Here is a 20,502-nt window from a genome sequence, read left to right on the forward strand (position 1 = left end):
ATGTTGTTGTTTTTTAATCAGCCTACTATTCAATTTCGATGGCATTATAAGGGTACACCGAACACGTAGCAATGTTTATTTATTTAATTTGTGTTAAAATTTGGTTCATGTCCCTTTAAAATGCTGACGTCATGTTGAAAATGCAAATTGTTTATTTATTTGTTTGTTAGAATGCTCGCGCACGCGCACTGCCGAGGGCGCGGTGGACGACGGGAAGGTCGAGAGAGGAAAAATAAAAAAATGCGAAACCAGTCCGGTTGCTTGGTAGACGCTGTTGGCCAGGACGAAACGTGCGCCCAATTTACCCTTTCCAAGTGCGCACGCTCACAAGCTCCGAGGGGAGTGACATTTGGAGGAAGATGAAGCCCACCGCGGTGACGCAAGACGGGGGGGCCGTGACGGCTGGGAGGAGACTCCGATTTCAGCGCCCATATGGTGAGGCACTCACGCGCACGCTCTCAAACGTCATCACTCCCGGCTCGGTTGCGTAACGGGAAACACGTGGCCGCGCGCCAATGGGCAGTTCCTGTGTCGGAGTGCGCGTGCTCAGAGTCCCGTGACGTCACTGGTTGCCATAATTGACCGCCTCCCCTCCCACCCCCGCGCCTTCCACGAAGCGGCTAGGCGTGGAATGTCGCGCGTGCACGGCGTCGCCATGGAGACCGCGCGTCCCGGCTCAGTCCGCGAGGGGGGTGTCGGTGGGGGCTCGGCTTTGTTTTAGGGGCGTGTATTTTGAGGGTCACCGTGGGCGTAGCGAGTGGCGCGTGGCGAACACGCGCCCACGTGGACCCCGGTTGTGGTCGCTCATGGAGCCCGCAAGAAATAAGAACAATCTTCTTCTTCCGCGCCGCGTGCGCTGCACGAGCACAGGTAGGCGTCTACCTGAAAACACTCACACGCATTCACGTGCATGAACCCGCCTTCGATGAAGTCCAGCAGTTGTAGCTGCATGACGTCATGTTTTGGGGGGTCTTGTTATGTTGAATGTGGACCGACGGAAAGGGCCAAATGATTCAGATTCGCATCCCTGGAATCTTATGTATACATTTAGTTTGATCAACATGCGCGTGCATGCCCGGAGTCATCTGTCATTTTTTTGTGTTTTGCCATCTACAACAAAACTGACCTGTTAGCATTCCTCAAAATTCATCACCCAAAGCTATTTCACTTATGGCAACATGAAATTTGTTAGGCTTGTCTGACATCCGTAGGTCCTCAAAAAAGTCTCATAAATCCATGCCTGAAAAGACGTGAATAATTTATTTTTAGCTACTGTTATATAGTTCATATTTTACTGTATACATTTTTTGTTACTATCATTTATCCATGGTTCTTATAAAGTACTGTAGTTAGTTTTTTTTTTATTGTTTTGAGTTTTGTTTTTGTTTTAAAATTTTGTTTTTAGTTAGTTTTCCTTTGTTAATTATTTAACTGATTAATTGTTAATTAATAAAATTTCTGCTCCTGTTGGTTCCTACCGGGGTTATAATAGTTTTGGAGTTTTCATTATATAGTAGTTTTTAAATTTAGTTTTAATTAGTTTTTGGACGCCATTTGTTAGTTAGTATTAGTTTTATTTAGATTTTTTGGAAAATGCTTTGTTTTAGTTTAGTTTGTATAAGAGGAAGCGGTTCGGAAATTGGATGGATGGATGGAAGTTTCAGTATTTGCTTTTTAAAATTTATTTGGTGTATTTCTTGGGTGCAGGATTTATCACCAAGTATTCTGTAATAAAAAATTGACAAAAATATTGTTTTGAAAACACAAATCAAATGCAGGTACTCTGTAAAAGTTCCCCAGACTTTGAGGTACAATTGAGTGCAGTGCGAAATGCTTAAAATGCAACATATCCACATTTTAGACATACGTATTTACAAGTCATAATATGCAGATGGTGTATTTGTGGCATGTGTCAATGACATGACATCATCTTCAGCTCATTTGCTCCCGAAAAGCGTATAAATACGTTTTATTTAAAATGTTTTAAATGTCCCAAAGACGTATTATACTTTTTCTTAATGTTTTTTTTTTTAAATGCTTGAGCATACAGAAGGCTTTGATGCAGCCTCTCAACTGCAAAGAACGGTTGAAGGAGTGGTAGTTATTACACAAACGGCCAGCAGGTGGCAGCAGAGTATAAGAGATCAGCCCGGGCCATGTTGCAACAAACTCTCTTCCCCAGTGTTTTAAACAGTTTTGTGAATAATGATGAAACTTAGCTATATTCTAATGCTAATTGCTGCAAAACGGAAACAGATAAAAATATAATTTTTTTCCTGATGAAAGAAGAAACTAATCTTTCTTTTGGTAGGTTCCATGTATTTATAGCAATAGAACACAATATTTTGAGGTCCTTGCAAAATCAGTCAAAATCCAGTAAAACAGCCAGGAGCGAAGGGGGTTGCTTCAGTGAAAATGGCTGGGAGTGAATGAGTTAATAGACGTCTCCATCAAATGACAACAGTGAGGAGCGATCGTCTCTTTTCACAAAAAAACATTCCTATTACTGTCAATCTCCTCCCTCCTGGATGGAGTTTCTGGTGAGAGGTGCTAGCATGTAAACAGAGGAACCAGGACTGCTGAACATGCAATTAGAAGAATAAGATGAATCGATTGACTCTTACCTGAATTGTAACTGGAAGTCGGCCATTTTAGTTTGAAGCAACTTCCAGGGCTTGTACTTTGCCGAACTCCTACGAAGGATTACACCCGAATGAAAGCCAATCCATAGCAGTTAATACGAGTCAGATGGTCAATTACGGAGCTTTTTGACCTAAAACATTTCATGTGGACCAAATGGAGCATGGTGTCAAATTTTGATGATCAGTTGGCATCATAAAGCTTTGTCTTTGATATTTGCAAAAACATCAACATTAGGTTTCAGATATTTGATACACACACACACCCTTTGCTTATTTTTGAAAATCATCCTTGTGATGTTCTGAGACAACAATCCAAGCTCATTGGAGGCTGAGCTCTTCCAGCTCAGGTCATTGTCCAATCGGCAAGGCTCCATCTCCTGCCACTAGCCAAACAGGTGCTTGGACAACTCCGCCCCTTCTCGTGAGAGACTTTATAAGTCTGCACACACACGCGTACACACACAAACACACACAATCACAGCTATGTCGCACAGTCACAGCACCCTCACTCAAACACGACTGGAGAAGACGTGGGTGCCGTGGGTGCCGGACCGACTGAGCAAGCGTCGCGGATGTGAGTACTGCTACTTGTTGGTGGCCATGCGTGTTTGTGTGCACACGTTTGAGATCGGCGGCGTTCGTACGTGGCGTTCGTCACTGCGAGCGGGCACCCTGCCGGTCGTTCACCCCCAATGTGGTCACCGAGCAACACAACTTTGTCCCCAAGTCCAATTTCGGATTTGAGTATTTTTTTCTGCTTCAATCAAAAGAAAATGCAAATGACAATGACAACATTTGAAACTTGGAGAAAGTGGGTCTTTAAACACAACCCTTAATACTTTTTAATAAAACAATTCAAATGTTTGGCAGTTTAATTGATAGTAAAAATATTCCTTTTAGAATTAATATGTAACAATAAAATAAGATGCCAGTCTTATGTGAGTTGTTTAGCTTAGAGCATGGCACTTCCATGAAGATATATATATATATATATATATATATATATATATATATATATATATATATATATATATATATATTAAAAAAAAATATATATATATATATATATATATATATATAAAAAATATATATATATTTTTTTATCAGTCGTTTCTGTCAAATCTGTGATAACGGCGAAATCGTATTTGTTGTTTGTACAGCGTCGGTTCCGCAGTTCACCAACTCGCCCACCATGATCGTGATGGTGGGACTGCCCGCCCGAGGGAAAACGTACATCTCCAAGAAGCTCACCAGGTACCTCAACTGGATTGGCGTCACAACCAAAGGTATCACGACCAAGTTTATTTCCGTTAACGAAAACTAACGATAAAACTAAAACTAAAATTTAAAAAAAAGTAAAAATCATTAACAAAATAAAATTAAGACAAAAATGCCTTTTAAAAACTAAAACTAATTGTAACTACATTTTATGTTTACAAAACTAACTATAAAAGTACTGACATTAATCTCTACTTGAGTAAAAGTACAATTACTTAAAAATAATTAAAAATACAACTTTGGTAAAAGTACTTAAACTACTCAAGTAAAAGTATAAAAAAGTAGAGGCTCCAAAATGTACTTGACGAGTAGAAGTAAAGAGTAGTTTACAGGATGTTTCCTCTTACGTCAATTTGGAAGCTATTAGCCAATGGAGCAAAAATTGCTATACATATAGCGTGTGGCAGAACCAATCACAAGCTGGAACCCGTGCGTAACGCTTCATATGGAGCTAGGAGACATTGATGGCTGTTTTTTTCTTCCAGGTTCCATCATTTTCATGCATTTAAAAACACAAGAAACGACCTTGTTTTTAGTAAAAAAGTACAGATATTTATGTTAAAATGTAAAAAGTAGTCTAGAAAATCAATACTCAAGAAAGTACAAAGTACTGAAAAAAACTACTCAAGTACAGTTACTTCCCATATCTGACTGTAATTATAGCATAAATGTCCTTCATTTTAGTCTTTGGTAAATTAATTTAATGCATGAGCCTTTGGGGATGATTTTAAATGTGATTTTAAGTATATTTATTTTGATGATAACCGGAATCAGGACGTTTGAAAGTGTGTCACACAGAAGTGATGTCATCTAGCAGCAGCCAATAGAAAAGCACCTTCGGATGACGTCGCTCCTAGGCGAAAATTTTGCGTGCTTGACTTTTGGCTCCAGTGGCTCGGATCGCCAGCTTTTTCATTTAACTCAGCAGAAATGCAAGGTTAGGTAAGAAATGCGTTACTTTTTCAATTTACCATGATATTTATTAAATATTGCACACAAATAATACATATTTAAAAAAAATCTAAAACTAAACTAAAATTAAGTATTTTTAAATGACTAAAAGTAATAAAAAAATTGAATAGAACAGAACAGAACCACCTTGAAGATTAATTAAAAACTAACAACATTTTAAAAACAAAACTCAAAACGAAATAAAAACTAATTAAAATGAAAAATCCTAAACTATAATAACCCTGATCATGACAAAAACACAAGTAAAATGCTGTGATTCACTGCAGATTTTTTTAAAATGTTTTCTTTATTATTGTTTTACAGTTGCATGAATGTGTCGCCATCTTTCTTCAACAGTGTTCAATGTGGGCCAGTACCGCCGAGACGCTACGCGCGCCTACAACAGCTTCGAGTTCTTCAAACCCGACAACGCCGAGGCCATGAAAATCCGAAAGTACGATGGGCTCAACTCCTTGTCCTCTCCCGCCGCATCTTAATCATACTTTGACTTGGTTGTCCGGCAGGGCCTGCGCCATCGCCGCGCTAAAAGACGTGTGCGACTACTTCAACCGTCAGCAGGGCCAAGTGGTGGTGAGTCATCCGGCTGGACTATGTCCAAAATGATTAATATCATCAAATGATCAGAAGTGGGCGCGGCAATGAATTACGAGCGTCTGTCATTCGTTCAATCGTCAACAGTCGGGGCACCCTTTTTTTAATGATACCTTATGATACGATATCGATTATCATCGCCGTATGTACTCAATTGAGCTCGACAACAAGGCCAGCTATCAGTATTGGGCAGTGGCGTGCAGTGAGCGCTAGGTTTGGGTGGGCTGGCAGTCGCAAATTGAGACACCAATTACATATTTTATTTTTATTCTTTTTACTTCGAGCAAGGTTCGTACCCATGGCCCCCCCGTCAGCCAGTGTGCAGTCTGCCAGCCACAGTAAACGTTGCAGTGCACTCCGCCTCCCATTTGCCGCACAACGTAAAACGGACAATTTCAAACCCGCCCGGAAAGAATGTAATAAAGTGAACATCTCCCTGTAAAACAGCTTAATTCCTCACAAAATCAAGCTAGCAATAGCAATGCCAAACACCATGTCAAGTCAAACAACCAGTTCATCGAAAATCATGAAAATATGTATGAAAATCACCAAATGTTGTCACTTTTAAACCTATTGGTAGTGTAGACGAGGAAGTTGCTATTTTTTACTTTTTTAATGAAGGTGAAAAAGAGTGGCTCGCTTCATATAAGTGGCCGTCCTGTTGGACTGAGAAGGTCCTTTACAGTAGTACTGACTCGGTAATGGATTCAGCGTTTACATTTCTATTAAGAAATGTGCTCACTCCTTCGAGCCAGCAAAAATTAAAAAAAAATAAATAAATAACCTACTTCGCGCTGAGCCAAACGGCATTACGGACTCCAGAGGAAACACTTGAGCTCATTACATAGACGGACGAAAACACACTTTCGGCAATGCTTAGTCTGTCCATTTTTTTCACGTCGTTCATTAACCGTCGACAAAACGGGCGTTCATCATCGTCCGTCAATATTGACGGAATGCCCATCAGTGCAAATAATGAATGATGTGTTGATTTCAGGTTTTCGATGCCACAAACACGACGCCAGAGCGCCGAGAGCTCATTCTCGGCTTTGCTAAGGAAAACGGCTACAAGGTTGGTGGCAAAATTGAAAGCTTTCTCTGATGGCAACACTAGAAAAAAATAAATATATAATAATAATAATAAATGGAAAAACATGTCATTTGACCAAGAAAGTTGAATCCAGAAAATGGTCAATGGCTTGATTGAAGGCATTTTTGCAATGTTTTTAACTGTTTACATCCACTTGATTCATTCTCCTCATCCGCATTTTCAGCTGGAGTAATTTTATTTTACTTTTAATTTCCATCATGATGTCAGTCTCGGTCAGCAGTAGGCAATCACTTTTCTGCCACACATAAGTATCCATTTTTTTTTTCTTAAGAGCTCAGTATTATTCATTTGGTAATTTTACCAATTTGACATCATCATTGCTCTTTTTTTTTTTTTTGTATGTGGGTGAGTATGTGCATGTGCGTTGTGTGTGTGTGTGCATGTGTGCGTGCGTGTGAGTGTGTACTCATTAGTTCACCTAAAATCTATTAAAAATCCCATAGCGTTCCCCTAAACCGTATACTTCAGAATCCAGCTAGAGTCGTGAGGTTGTCAGGAGACCCGAGGAAGGATCAAAGAAAAGAAAGGAAAGTGAAATCCAGCACCAACCAGACATTACCTTCTACCCACCGGTTTACCAACCAGAGTCCTTCACCAACCCCAGAAACATCTAAATTCCAACAAATTACGTACCCAAGCATCGGTGCCGGAGAGGGGCCGGACAGTGGAGCGGAGAGGGCACCCGCGCCCACCCCACCCCACCTCCCGCCGCGTGGAGGGACGGAACACCAGGGGCAGAAGGGGAGATGGGGGCACCGGGGGACGGGCGACACCCCCGAACCCCAGGCCCAGCGGGGAAAGGTGCCGGTCGTCACACCAGCGTTCTTAGTGAAAGCTAACCCTGTTACTACCGCTACACCGTGAATGTGACCCCACCCAGTGTATATACAAGTGTGTGTGTGTGTGGTGCATTAAAATTGGGAGCAGGTGAGATGGAGCAGAGGGAAATGATATCCCCCCCACTCCGATCCACCTGCCTCCCAGTCATGTCAGTGAGTGTATGTGGTGCATTAAAAAAAATAGGGGGGGGCACGGTGGCGCGGCGGGGGCACGGATGGGGGACCGCAGCACTGCTCAATACTGCGGTCTGCCCCAACCAATGGCAACCCCCCCCCCCGACACACCTGCCCCCCCCCTTAGTTGTGTGGTGCATTCAAATTGGAGGGGAGTTGTAGGGCGAAGACGGTGTCTAGCAAAAGTGTGTTATGTGCCCTATGCCACACATAAGTATTCTGTTGCCTATTATTTACTTATGTCAAGAACCCTATAATCTAAATTCATCATAATTTTTTGACTTTTTCACCTCATGCTTGTTCAGGTTTTCTTTGTGGAGTCCATCTGTGACGATCCAGAGATCATTGCTGAGAATATTAAGGTAGGGCGTGTCTGTTTCAAAACTCCGTTCACTCGAAACCACACCTTTTGACCACTTTTATGTTCGCCCTTTGAAATTAGCAAGTGAAGATAAGCGGTCCCGATTACATCAATTGTGACAAGGATGAGGCTGTTGCCGACTTTCTGAAGAGGATTGAATGTTACAAGTTGACGTACGTGACGCTCGACGATAACAAGGACAGGTAAGTGTCACTCCTTTGCTGTACAAAAAATGTACAAGACTCTTGCATGACAAAATTGACATATACGCCAGCAAGCGGTTGTTTGGGAATGTCACTCTTTTTTAATTGTCTTGAACAAACGGGTGCTGTTGGCCGTAGCCGACGCCAAAAACAAGAACAATTCGCGAGCGGCGAGCAGTAGTAGCAATGAACACAAACGTAATGTACCTCGTCCACCGCGAGTCCTGCGTCACGTTTACTGACACTCGGACATAAGAGTTCGAAACAGAATGAATGAGAAATGTAATAATAAAAAAAAGGAGATCTATTTATGGAAAGACAGATGTAGCTCTGTGTCTAATGGAAGAGAGGAGGTGTCGGTAAAATGAGAGTTTGTGAAATTTGAAATGCCAGAAAAAAAATATGGCCACATAGCGACCATTTTGTAATGCATTGTGACGATCTAAGGGCTGACTTGAAGTCAATCACAAGAAGGAGTCATGCCATATCGCTCCTTCTGCTTGGATTTGGGTCATTTCAGCAAATGGTAGCAATTGGTGCTGGCTTCTCCCACAGCAGTTTTTTATTTTTAGGTGTGCTGTCCTACACATTCATTCATTCATAATTTTGTCAGTTTTGGTCCTCCATACACCCATACCTACATCCAATTCCACGTAGCACATCTGATATCCAACAAAGCATTTTATCTTCATCATTGCTGCCCACACAAATGTAGCCCAATTAATTCCCCACCGCTCTCCGCAAATGCAGGAACTTGTCCTACATCAAGATCTTCAACGTTGGCAGCAAATACCTCGTGAACCGCGTGCAGGATCACATCCAGAGCAGAATCGTTTACTACCTCATGAACATCCACGTCACGCCGCGCTCCATCTACCTGTGTCGCCACGGCGAGAGCGAGCTCAACCTGGTGGGCCGAATCGGAGGGGACTCCGGCTTGTCGCCTGGCGGCGCCAAGGTGAGAAGCGTTGGGAGCGCCGTCACGTGGTAAGCTCGGACTCATAAACGCCCCGTCGTGGTGTGTCGTCCCCAGTTTGCCAGCGCTTTGGAAGCGTACGTGCGCAAGCAGAGCATCAACGACCTGAAGGTGTGGACCAGCCACATGAAGAGAACCATCCAGACGGCTGAAGATCTGGGGGTGCCGTACGAACAGTGGAAGGCGCTCAATGAGATTGATGCTGTGAGTGCTCATCGTCAGTTGCTAACTTTACAGGGAAACATTTGAATGTTAACTCGTTCACTGCCATTGGCGGTTATAGACGTCATAAATTAATTTGAACTATTCCTATTAGTTTAACATTTGTTCCCACTTTTGTTAACAAGAGTATGAAAACCTAGATTTTTTTTTTTGTACATTTAGAACGGATATAAAATTTGTGATTAATCGTGAGTTAACTAGTGAAGTCATGCTATTAATTACAATTAAAATCCTGATGCCCCTAATTTTTAATAATCTTTTCTTCTTTATTTTTTAAATAAATAAATGAATTGTATTTTTAAAAAATAATATTTTCTTTTTTTTTGTTAAAGATAAGATTATTAAAAATTAGGGACATCAGGCAATTACAATTTGTAATCGTAATTAATCGCATGACTTCACTAGTTAGCTCACGATTAAATCACAAATTTTATATCTGTTCTAAAACAATAAAAACAATTCTAGGTTTTCATAACTCTTGTTAACAAAAGTGGGAAAAATGTTAAACTAATAGAAATAGATTAAATACATTTTTGACGTCTATAGCCGTCAATGGCAGTGAATGAGTTAACTGCAGAGTTTACAAATTGGAAGCAGTGACAAGATGACAGTTTGTGTAGTTATCCATTTCTACCAACATGAACCATTTTTCACATAAGCTGCAATTTGACTTATTTTCCGTCAAGGCATTCTTAAACTTTTGGCCTTAAACTCCGCCCACATGCCAAATTCAAATTCTGCACTCTTTAGTGCCCTCTACCTGTCAAGTATGCGTGGCTAAAATCTGGTAACAATTGGCTCTGTAGGACCCTAGAAATCCCCCAAATGGCCTTAAAATGGCCACTTCAAACAAAATGGCTTCCTTTCTGTTCTACAGCACTGTTGGGTTGTGTTTCAGGGCGTATGTGAGGAGATGTCCTACGAGGAAATTCAGGAGAATTATCCGGAAGAATTTGCACTGCGAGACCAAGACAAGTATCGCTACCGCTATCCTAAAGGCGAGGTGAATGTTGTTTTGACGTTTTGTTTTTAGAAGGCCTGTTACTTTTTGTTCTTTTTTAATTTGGGGCTCATTCCGATATTAACACTTTATTAGTGTAATTCACTTCACTCTGGTTTGATTTGTGTTCAGTAACTAAATCAAATCTATCTTTTAACCAGTCAAAACTACTAAGCTATACTGTTATCATTACCATGTATTTTGACTATGTTTATAAATCACTCAAATGTAAAAAAAAAAATATTATTATTATTAATCATTATAGCAAAAAAGATGGGAAAATTATCTAAAAACATTCAATTCTATCAAATTGACAGTGACAAATGAATTGCACACTTGCCCTAACCCCTCCCCTTTAAACCTTAACCCACAACAAATCTGCCCTTGAACTCAAACCCTGCAATTGTCGGGCAAACAATGTCCGTCCGTTTTCACGCCGGTCGTCAGGTTTGTCTTCTAACAAGCGTCTTGTTCACCAGTCTTACGAGGACCTGGTCCAGCGTCTGGAGCCCGTCATCATGGAGCTGGAGAGGCAGGAGAACGTGCTGGTCATCTGCCACCAGGCCGTCATGAGATGTTTGCTGGCGTACTTCCTGGACAAAAGCTCAGGTGAGAGCGTATAGTGATCATCGTGTGTTGTATTCATCATTCTTTTGCTGGTGCTTTTAATATTTCATATCACGCGTGTCGTGTCTGTCAGATGAACTGCCCTACCTCAAGTGTCCTCTTCACACGGTCCTCAAACTCACCCCAGTTGCATATGGTCAGTCACTTGCAACCATTTTTCATATTCTTCTTATCAATAATATCATTGTTACCATTATTGTTTTTATTATTGATTTTTCTGACAGTAGCCTACTTGATATGACCAATACTTCATCTCATTTTAACATTCATTGTCATTGATGGCTAAAAACGTCAAAAATTCATTTGAACTATTTCTATTAGTTAAAAAAAAAAAAAATCCTCTTTTGTTAACAAGAGTATGAAAAGCTTGAATTGTTTTATTGTACATTTAGAACAGATATAAAATGTCTGGTTAATCGGGAGTTAACTAGTGAAGTTATGCGAATAATTACGATTAAAATTTTAATCACCTGACGCCCCAAATTTTTAATAATCTTTTCTTTTTTTAATTCACTCACTGCCGGCTATAAACCTTTTATAACTATTATTAGTTTAACAGTTTTTTCCACTTTTGTTACAAAAAGTATGAAAACCTAAAATTTTTTTCATTGTACATTTAGAACGGATATAAAATTTGCGATTAATCGCGAGTTAACTAGTGAAGTCATACGATTAATTACAATTAAACATTTTAATTGCCTGTCACCCCTAATTTTTTATAATCTTTTTTTAATGAATTCATGGCAGTGAATGAGTTAATCACTCACTCAAATTTTTTGCGTGCCTGTAAATTTTGAGAAAAATAAGGCCACAACACCATTTTCACCAGTTGACATGAAAGTGGCTGGACATGTCCATCATAATAGGACACACTAAGTCCCAAGGACCCATACATGTCGTTAAACGGGAAGTCAGCCATTTTGTTTTCATGCAGGCATTTTGAGCGAGTTCCAGGGCTCGTACTTTGACAAACTGCTAACTGGGAATTTACCCGAATCAACACCAACCGTAAGCAGGAATCCTCGACAGATTTATGAACACTAAATTACAAAGCTTTTCCGGTTATACCTTTAAACGTGGATGCTGTCAAACTTTGACGATCATTTTGAGGTTTCACCATGAAAAGGGAGTTGTGAGGACCCAATCATTGCTGCTTTCAGCTTTAATTACCAGTGTTAATAAACCAATGTGTGAATCACCATTTTGAGGGCTTCACGGGGTGGATGTTATAATAGATATCGCCATTTGGGGGACCTAGACAGACAGACGAGGGTCAAATAAGTGTTTTCCTTCTGACGTCTCGTGTTAAAAGTCAGAGGGTCATTTGGATGAATTTCTATTATAAAAGGGTTTGCGAAAGCCCGTTTATTGATCTTTGCTGCTTTAATTTCTGTTTGTTTCGCTTTTGGTGTGGCTATGGCGCAGGGTGTAAAGTGGAGTCGATTTTCCTGAATGTAGAGGCTGTGAACACACACCGTGGTAAACCTGAGGTGAGTGCAAACACATAGCAATCAAGAAAGCATTGCCTTATGTGTGGTGCAGCAATGGTTGTTTTTTAAGTGCTTTATAAATTATAGATTGAATTTAGTTGTCTGCTACGACGGCGTATTAGGGCCACGTATAAAAAAAATTTTTTTAGAGGGCGGGGGCAATATTCAGGGAAAAACTTTATAAACTTGCAAATTTACGCCCTAATTTTGAACCCTAGCACTACGTCAAAACACTTATTTGAAACCCGAGCCCTAGTTTGAAACCCTAATTTGAAACCCTAGCCCTAGTTTTAAACCCTAATATGAAACCCTAGCCCTAGTTTGAAACCCAAATTTGAAACGCTAGCCCTAGTTTGAAACCCAAATATGAAACCCTAGCCCTAGTTTGAAACCCTAATTTGAAACCGTAGCCCTGGTTCTAAACCCCAACTTTGAACCCTAGCCCTTGTTTGAAACCCTAATTTTTAACCCTAGCACTACGTCAAAACCCTTATTTGAAACCTTAGCCCTTGTTTGTAACTGTAATATATGACCCTAGCCCTAGTTTTAAACCCTAATTTTGAACCCTACCACTACTTCAAAACCCTAATATGAAACCCTAGCCCTAGTTTGAAACCCTAATTTTGAACCCTAGCACTACGTCAAAACCCTTATTTGAAACCTTAGCCCTTGTTTGTAACTGTAATATATGACCCTAGCCCTAGTTTTAAACCCTAATTTTGAACCCTACCACTACTTCAAAACCCTAATATGAAACCCTAGCCCTAGTTTGAAACCCTAATTTTGAACCCTAGCACTACTTCAAAACCCTCATTTGAAACCCTAGCCCTGGTTCTAAACCCTAACTTTGAACCCTAGCCCTAGTTTGAAACCCTAATTTGGAACCCTAGCCCTGGTTAAAAAACCCTAATTTTGAACCCTAGCACTACTTCAAAACCCTAATATGAAACCCTAGCCCTGGTTCTAAACCCCAACTTTGAACCCTAGCCCTTGTTTGAAACCCTAATTTTTAACCCTAGCACTACGTCAAAACCCTTATTTGAAACCTTAGCCCTTGTTTGTAACTGTAATATATGACCCTAGCCCTAGTTTTAAACCCTAATTTTGAACCCTACCACTACTTCAAAACCCTAATATGAAACCCTAGCCCTAATTTGAAACCCTAATTTTTAACCCTAGCACTACTTCAAAACCCTCATTTGAAACCCTAGCCCTCGTTCTAAACCCTAACTTTGAACCCTAGCCCTAGTTTGAAACCCTAATTTGGAACCCTAGCCCTGGTTAAAAAACCCTAATTTTGAACCCTAGCACTACTTCAAAACCCTAATATGAAACCCTAGCCCTAGTTTGAAACCCTAATTTGAAACCCGAGCCCTAATTTGAAACCCTAATTTGAAACCCTACCCCTAGTTTGAAACCCTAATTTGAAACCCTAGCCCTGGTTTAAAACCCTAATTTTGAACGCTAGCACTACTTCAAAACCCTAATTTGAAACCCAAGCCCTGGTTCTAAACCCTAACTTTGAACCCTAGCCCTAGTTTGAAACCCTCATTTTGAAGCCTAGCCCTTTTTTTAAACACTAATATGAAACCCTAGCCCTATTTTGAAACCCTAATTTTTAACCCTAGCACTACTTCAAAACCCTCATTTGAAACCCTAGCCCTCGTTCTAAACCCTAACTTTGAACCCTAGCCCTAGTTTGAAACCCTAATTTGGAACCCTAGCCCTGGTTAAAAAACCCTAATTTTGAACCCTAGCACTACTTCAAAACCCTAATATGAAACCCTAGCCCTAGTTTGAAACCCTAATTTGAAACCCGAGCCCTAATTTGAAACCCTAATTTGAAACCCTAGCCCTAGTTTGAAACCCTAATTTGAAACCCTAGCCCTGGTTTAAAACCCTAATTTTGAACGCTAGCACTACTTCAAAACCCTAATTTGAAACCCTAGCCCTGGTTCTAAACCCTAACTTTGAACCCTAGCCCTAGTTTGAAACCCTCATTTTGAAGCCTAGCCCTTTTTTTAAACACTAATATGAAACCCTAGCCCTAGTTTAAAACCCTATTTTGAAACCCTAGCCCTAGTTTAAAACCCTAATTTGAAACCCTAGCCCTATTTTGAAACCCTAATTTGAAACCCTAGCCCTATTTTGTAACCCTAATTTGAAACCCTAGCCCTGGTTCTAAACCCTAACTTTGAACCTAGCCCTAGTTTGAAACCCTAATTTTGAAGCCTAGCCCTTTTTTGAAACACTAATATGAAACCCTAGCACTAGTTTTAAACCCTAATTTGAAACCCTAGCCCTATTTTGTAACCCTAATTTGAAACCCTAGCCCTGGTTCTAAACCCTAACTTTGAACCTAGCCCTAGTTTGAAACCCTAATTTTGAAGCCTAGCCCTTTTTTGAAACACTAATATGAAACCCTAGCCCTAGTTTGAAACCCTAATTTGAAACCCTAGCCCTAGTTTTAAACCCTAATTTGAAACCCTAGCCCTAGTTTGAAACCCTAATAGGAAACACTAGCCCTATTTTGAAACCCTAATTTGAAACCCTAGCCCTATTTTGTAACCCTAATTTGAAACCCTAGCCCTGGTTCTAAACCCTAACTTTGAACCTAGCCCTAGTTTGAAACCCTAATTTTGAAGCCTAGCCCTTTTTTGAAACACTAATATGAAACCCTAGCACTAGTTTTAAACCCTAATTTGAAACCCTAGCCCTATTTTGTAACCCTAATTTGAAACCCTAGCCCTGGTTCTAAACCCTAACTTTGAACCTAGCCCTAGTTTGAAACCCTAATTTTGAAGCCTAGCCCTTTTTTGAAACACTAATATGAAACCCTAGCCCTAGTTTGAAACCCTAATTTGAAACCCTAGCCCTAGTTTTAAACCCTAATTTGAAACCCTAGCCCTAGTTTGAAACCCTAATAGGAAACACTAGCCCTATTTTGAAACCCTAATTTGAAACCCTAGCCCTATTTTGTAACCCTAATTTGAAACCCTAGCCCTGGTTCTAAACCCTAACTTTGAACCTAGCCCTAGTTTGAAACCCTAATTTTGAAGCCTAGCCCTTTTTTGAAACACTAATATGAAACCCTAGCACTAGTTTTAAACCCTAATTTGAAACCCTAGCCCTATTTTGTAACCCTAATTTGAAACCCTAGCCCTGGTTCTAAACCCTAACTTTGAACCTAGCCCTAGTTTGAAACCCTAATTTTGAAGCCTAGCCCTTTTTTGAAACACTAATATGAAACCCTAGCCCTAGTTTTTAACCCTAATATGAAACCCTAGCCCTAGTTTTAAACCCTAATTTGAAACCCTAGCCCTAGTTTGAAACCCTAATAGGAAACACTAGCCCTAGTTTGAAACCCTAATTTGAAACCCTAGTCCTAGTTTGAAACCCTAATTTTGAACCCTAGCACTACTTCAAAACCCTTATTTGAAACCCTAGCCCTAGTTTGTAACTGTAGTTTTTTTCTCGCAAATTTGCCACTTCATAAGCTCGCAAATTTTTCACTTTATTTAGTGGCAGATTTACGAGAAGAAAACTGAAAAACTTACGAGACATACACGTAGCGTACTACCTGACTGTTTGTGCCAATACTTTTCGGTTGGGTTTCCAAATAAGGAGATAGTAATTGCTTTAGCAGAGATTAACCATATCATGTTAAGCATTCGCTCTTTGAAGCGTTGTGTACGGCCACTGGCCAGCGACAAAGACACCTCGCTTTGCGAAGGTCCACACTTTGACAATCAAGCATTAAAGGTAATTTGTTAAAATGTATATTTACTTGTGCATTTATGTTTCCAGAATTATTATTTACACGTTCATACATTTTGGTATTTTTTTGTAGAAGTATCTAAGTTGATGTGTCGAATTTGCTGCTCTCCGTCATTCACTTGCATTTACCTAAAGTATGCTAGCATCTGATTGGTTAGTGCTAGTCAGCTGATAGGGGATCAGGAAGTGTTGTCGCTCTTGCTGCAGTGATTCACAAGTAAAGTTTTAATTTAAGAATGAATCCGTCTCTATCCTGCCTTTTCATTTTATAAACAGCGTCCCATTAACCACCATCGAATCCTTACATGATTGGACCATAGCTACGCTACGTGCATTTCTCGTAAGTTTCTGAGTTATTTTTTTCGCATATATAAATATATATATATATAAAGTTGCAAATTTGCCATTTTATAAAGTCTCAAATTTGTGAGAAAAAAACTCGTAAATTTGCGAGTTTATAAAGTGGCAAATTTGTGAGTATTTTTCTCGGAATTTTGCCCCCACCCTCTAAAAAAATAAAGATTTATACATGGCAAAAATACGCCATCGTAGTCTGCCCTACTTGCATTACAATATGGATTTTTTTCTGTTAATCATACTTTTTTTTATGAAATACATTAACAATATGTTTCAAAAGTGTGTTTATTAAGTTTTAATGTGAATTTATTTTGACAACAATATCTTCTATGCAGCCCCACTAGTCCAAATATGGTATTCTGGTTAACATTGTGTGAGTGGAATATGAGTTAAGCAGCCAAATCCAGCAGTTTTTATCAATATCAGAAGGCGGCCATTTTGCTACTTGCTGTCGAGGGAAAATGACATCACAGTTGCTCTTGGCTGTTTCCGAATGTCCACCCAAATTCCCTAACCCCTCATTCACTACATAGATCTGCACTATATAGTGCCCTCATTCTGTTTGGCCATTCGGATCAGGCAGCTCACTACTTTCTCTTCGTTGCATAAATCTCTGACTATTTATCATGAATGAAAATGTTTTAAAACTGTACTTCATTTCATTTGTTGTAAATATTTTCAACTAAAACAAATGATTTCCGTAATATATATTTAATGCATCGCTTTGACTCTCGCGCTTGCTGTCGTTCGTGCAATGTTTTTTTCCATTCTCGCAATGCATTGTGGTCTATATCATCCCGGTTGAGTGAGCATCGATATTCACTACTTTTCAGAGTGCATTGTGGGTAATTTTGTGTGCCCTACATTTTCGCTCCCTGGACATTCGGACACCCCTACAAAATGGCGTGACCCCTCAGCAGGGCAGACTATATAGGGAGTAGGCTGTACATTCGGACACAGTTGAGGTCTCAGATAACAAGTGCGCTGTGATTGGTCGTTGCCTGAGCCCTGAGCAACTGTGATGTCATCTTCAGTCGACAACAAGTGGCAAAATGGCCGCCCCCCCCGAGACGCATAAAAAACGGCTGGATTTTGCTTCATAATTCATATTCCACAAATATAATCTACTATAATAGACTAGTGATGTCACATATAACATAATTGTCAAGAAATAAGGTTGAAGTGATCACTGTATTGTGGACTTTGATGGCCGATTGAGTTACCATCTGTGGTGCTTTAGCAGATTTAGCCAGCTAAGCTAAGGAGGCTAGCAAGGCAACGTTTGTGTCAACTTTTGGCCTTTTAATGAGTGAAGTAATAAATCCTGAACAAACACCGTTGGTCCGTCAACTACGATGCAGTTTTGAAACATTTCCTGGGTTCCCTTCAAAGGTGGGCCCCATTTGTCGAGTGTGTTTCAGTTCACAGTTTTTTTCTTTTTGTCAGAATGTGGACGTGGACAGAGAACCAGAAGAGGCGCTGGGGACCGTTCCAGAGCACAGCTAAACCACCAGGGGGGTAAACAAATGCCACCAAGGAGCCCGTTTTAATGACCTTTTAATTGAAATCTTATCAGGTGTTTTGACGGCAAGTCATGGCTCAAAAGAACATTTGCAAGGGACATACAATGGAAACTTGACTTTTGTATACAAACCGTTGTTTCTGGACTTGCTGCCCATGCAGCAAATGAGTAATTATACAACTAAGTAAATCTGTCAGCTGCTTATTTCTGAAAATGCGTCATTATACACTTATGTCGACATAATAACGACAGCAAACATTTTTAACGTGAGCTCACGCTAATTGATGCTGACACTTCGGCTTTGCTTACTAAAAATAAAAATAAAAATAGGAGAACTTAGCCCATCCTAACTGCCGAGTTGCGGTCAGAGAAACTCCGTGTGGGTGGAGCTAGGGCATTGCAACAAAGCAAGGGCTACTCTGTGCAATCTGGCTATATTTTGTGATTTTTCTGAACCCTTGAGTGCATTTCAGTCACTTAAAAAAAAAAAGTGACTGAAAATAATCTGCTCTTGGAGACAGAGCAGAAGAAGTTCACCTCTCTGTGGAACTAAGCAAAGCCACCACTGGCTAATTTAACCGTATATCCACCATTGAGTAAGCGGCCATTAGGATTTGATTGTATTTTCACCTGTAAAAACAGCACTGGAGTATATGCTGGTTATTAGAATCCAATTCGGTCACAATTTTTCTGTAACTTAAAAAAAAAAAAAGAAGGGCCCTAACTGGCAAGTCAGGGGCTTTAAAACACATTGTGACTGTGAAGGCTGCGTTATGCAAATTAGCTGAGTTGAGATGTCACGCTTTATCAAAATTGGGAAGACATATTTTCAGAAATAGTACTTATCCAACATGTGGCAAATGCACAGCATTAACTCTATTCATTGAATCGTATTCTATGATGCACTTTAAGGATGCTCAGGGCGGATGTGACTAGTAATCAATAGACAATTTACTGCAATAATTAAAAGCACATTCAATGTTCTGATTTTTCATCCTTGAAGCAATGTCATTACTTTTTTCTTTTGTGCACTTTCATCCAACGTGGACTGTGAGCGCAATGCTAAGCTAACCCATTGAGGAGAGTGATTAAGACGCGGTGTGGGAAAAAAAAGTATCTTCAAGTGGAGTCGTCTGTGTCAAACTGCTCAAACATTCTTCACTGGTTAGGGCAACGCTAACTAGCTAGTTGAGCTAGTGATATTCATTTTAAACCGCAGTCGTCCACATCAAACCATCGGTGGACAGGTAGCACAATGCTAGCAGCTAGCATTGCTTTCTTGGAAAAAGCACCCAATGCCATTGTGTGCCTAACACGAACGCCAAATTCTTATGAAATTGTCTAAGCACTTTGTAGCGTTTAATAGGACACAAAACGGGGGTGTTGTGCAATAACAATAACTGTGATTTGTGTCCCCCCCCCACCCCCCATTCTAGGGTCATGAAGATGTACATGTATTTGTTTGTGCAAGAAGAAACTTGTCAAATCAAAATGTCGAACACAGTCGTAAGCAGTTCAGTGTTACTAACGTAGCTATGCAATGGAGAAATAAAATCAATTTAAAAAATCCTCTCCGGCTGCTGCTGCTTTCTTAGAAAAACTGAATATTTTGAAATATTTTATGTTCTCAAGATTCTGTAGTTTTTATATTGCTTTATATTTATATACAATTATTATTTGTCTTGTCATTAAAAGAAAATCCCCACAAAAGTCAATGTTTTAATAGATTTGGGATATTGCTAATATTATCACACCATTATTGCTGTATTGTTGTTTCTTTACATGTGACTGTGCCTAAGTGATGTTAATGTGGACTAGAGGCTGTTTTTCTTTCTTAGTATTTGAAATATATTTTGGGAGTTTTTCATTTTATTGTCTTTCCTAATTTATTTTTGTTTTATTTAAATGACTGTTCGTATGTGATGGTAGGTATTATGCTAGGTTTGGTTAGGTTTCAGGGTATTATTGTTGCTGTTTGCTGTATTATAGATTTATTATCCATCCATCCATTTCCTGAACCGTAGATTTATTATGATATTGTTTATTCAGTAATTGTGTGTGTACTATATACGTGACTAGAAGTGATTTTAACACTTTTTGTTCATTTGGCGGGCTATTATAGCCTACTATCGTTCATCATAAACACTTTTATTCATGTGTTACATTTACGTGACTGTTTGCGCTGCCCCGAAGACGGGCAGTTTTCACCCATTTTAATTTATTTGTGTGATTATTGTTATTTATTGTAGACTTTTTTTTTTTTATAACTAGCACTGTATTTTATGTGACATTGAATGGAATTGATCAATGACGTATGAAACCTCGGGAATGTTTCCCATTATTGTTGTTGCACGTGACGA

At 39.8% G+C, this 20,502-nt stretch overlaps 1 protein-coding gene across 4 annotated transcripts; it reads left to right on the plus strand.

The window, feature by feature from the left end:
• Positions 1 to 197: 197 nt before the first annotated feature.
• Positions 198 to 19,711, plus strand: LOC144055018 (6-phosphofructo-2-kinase/fructose-2,6-bisphosphatase-like). Of its 4 annotated transcripts, none has more exons than XM_077570581.1 (14): positions 198 to 435; positions 3,803 to 3,928; positions 5,229 to 5,325; positions 5,396 to 5,462; positions 6,481 to 6,555; positions 7,913 to 7,969; positions 8,050 to 8,171; positions 8,922 to 9,129; positions 9,205 to 9,351; positions 10,268 to 10,372; positions 10,849 to 10,978; positions 11,070 to 11,132; positions 12,422 to 12,486; positions 18,067 to 19,711. In XM_077570581.1, the coding sequence occupies exons 1-14, from the start codon at positions 360 to 362 to the stop codon at positions 18,124 to 18,126; spliced, it is 1,398 nt and encodes a 465-aa protein (XP_077426707.1). In that variant the 5' UTR covers positions 198 to 359; the 3' UTR covers positions 18,127 to 19,711. The 4 variants fall into 4 exon arrangements, with proteins under 4 accessions (XP_077426707.1, XP_077426717.1, XP_077426729.1 ...); XM_077570591.1 differs by lacking the exon at positions 198 to 435 and adding an exon at positions 701 to 870; XM_077570573.1 differs by lacking the exon at positions 198 to 435 and adding an exon at positions 3,090 to 3,216.
• The last annotated feature ends 791 nt before the right edge of the window (positions 19,712 to 20,502 follow it).

This window comes from Vanacampus margaritifer, chromosome 1, assembly GCF_051991255.1.
Source record: "Vanacampus margaritifer isolate UIUO_Vmar chromosome 1, RoL_Vmar_1.0, whole genome shotgun sequence".
Lineage (NCBI taxonomy): Eukaryota > Metazoa > Chordata > Actinopteri > Syngnathiformes > Syngnathidae > Vanacampus > Vanacampus margaritifer.

Coding starts and splice junctions, on each gene's coding strand:
- LOC144055018 (XM_077570573.1), top strand. CDS start 3,126: ATGTCGCACAGTCACAGCACCCTCACTCAAACACGACTGGAGAAGACG. Junction 3,217..3,802: donor ACTGAGCAAGCGTCGCGGAT/GTGAGTACTGCT, acceptor TTGTTTGTACAG/CGTCGGTTCCGCAGTTCACC. Junction 10,979..11,069: donor CTTCCTGGACAAAAGCTCAG/GTGAGAGCGTAT, acceptor CGTGTCTGTCAG/ATGAACTGCCCTACCTCAAG.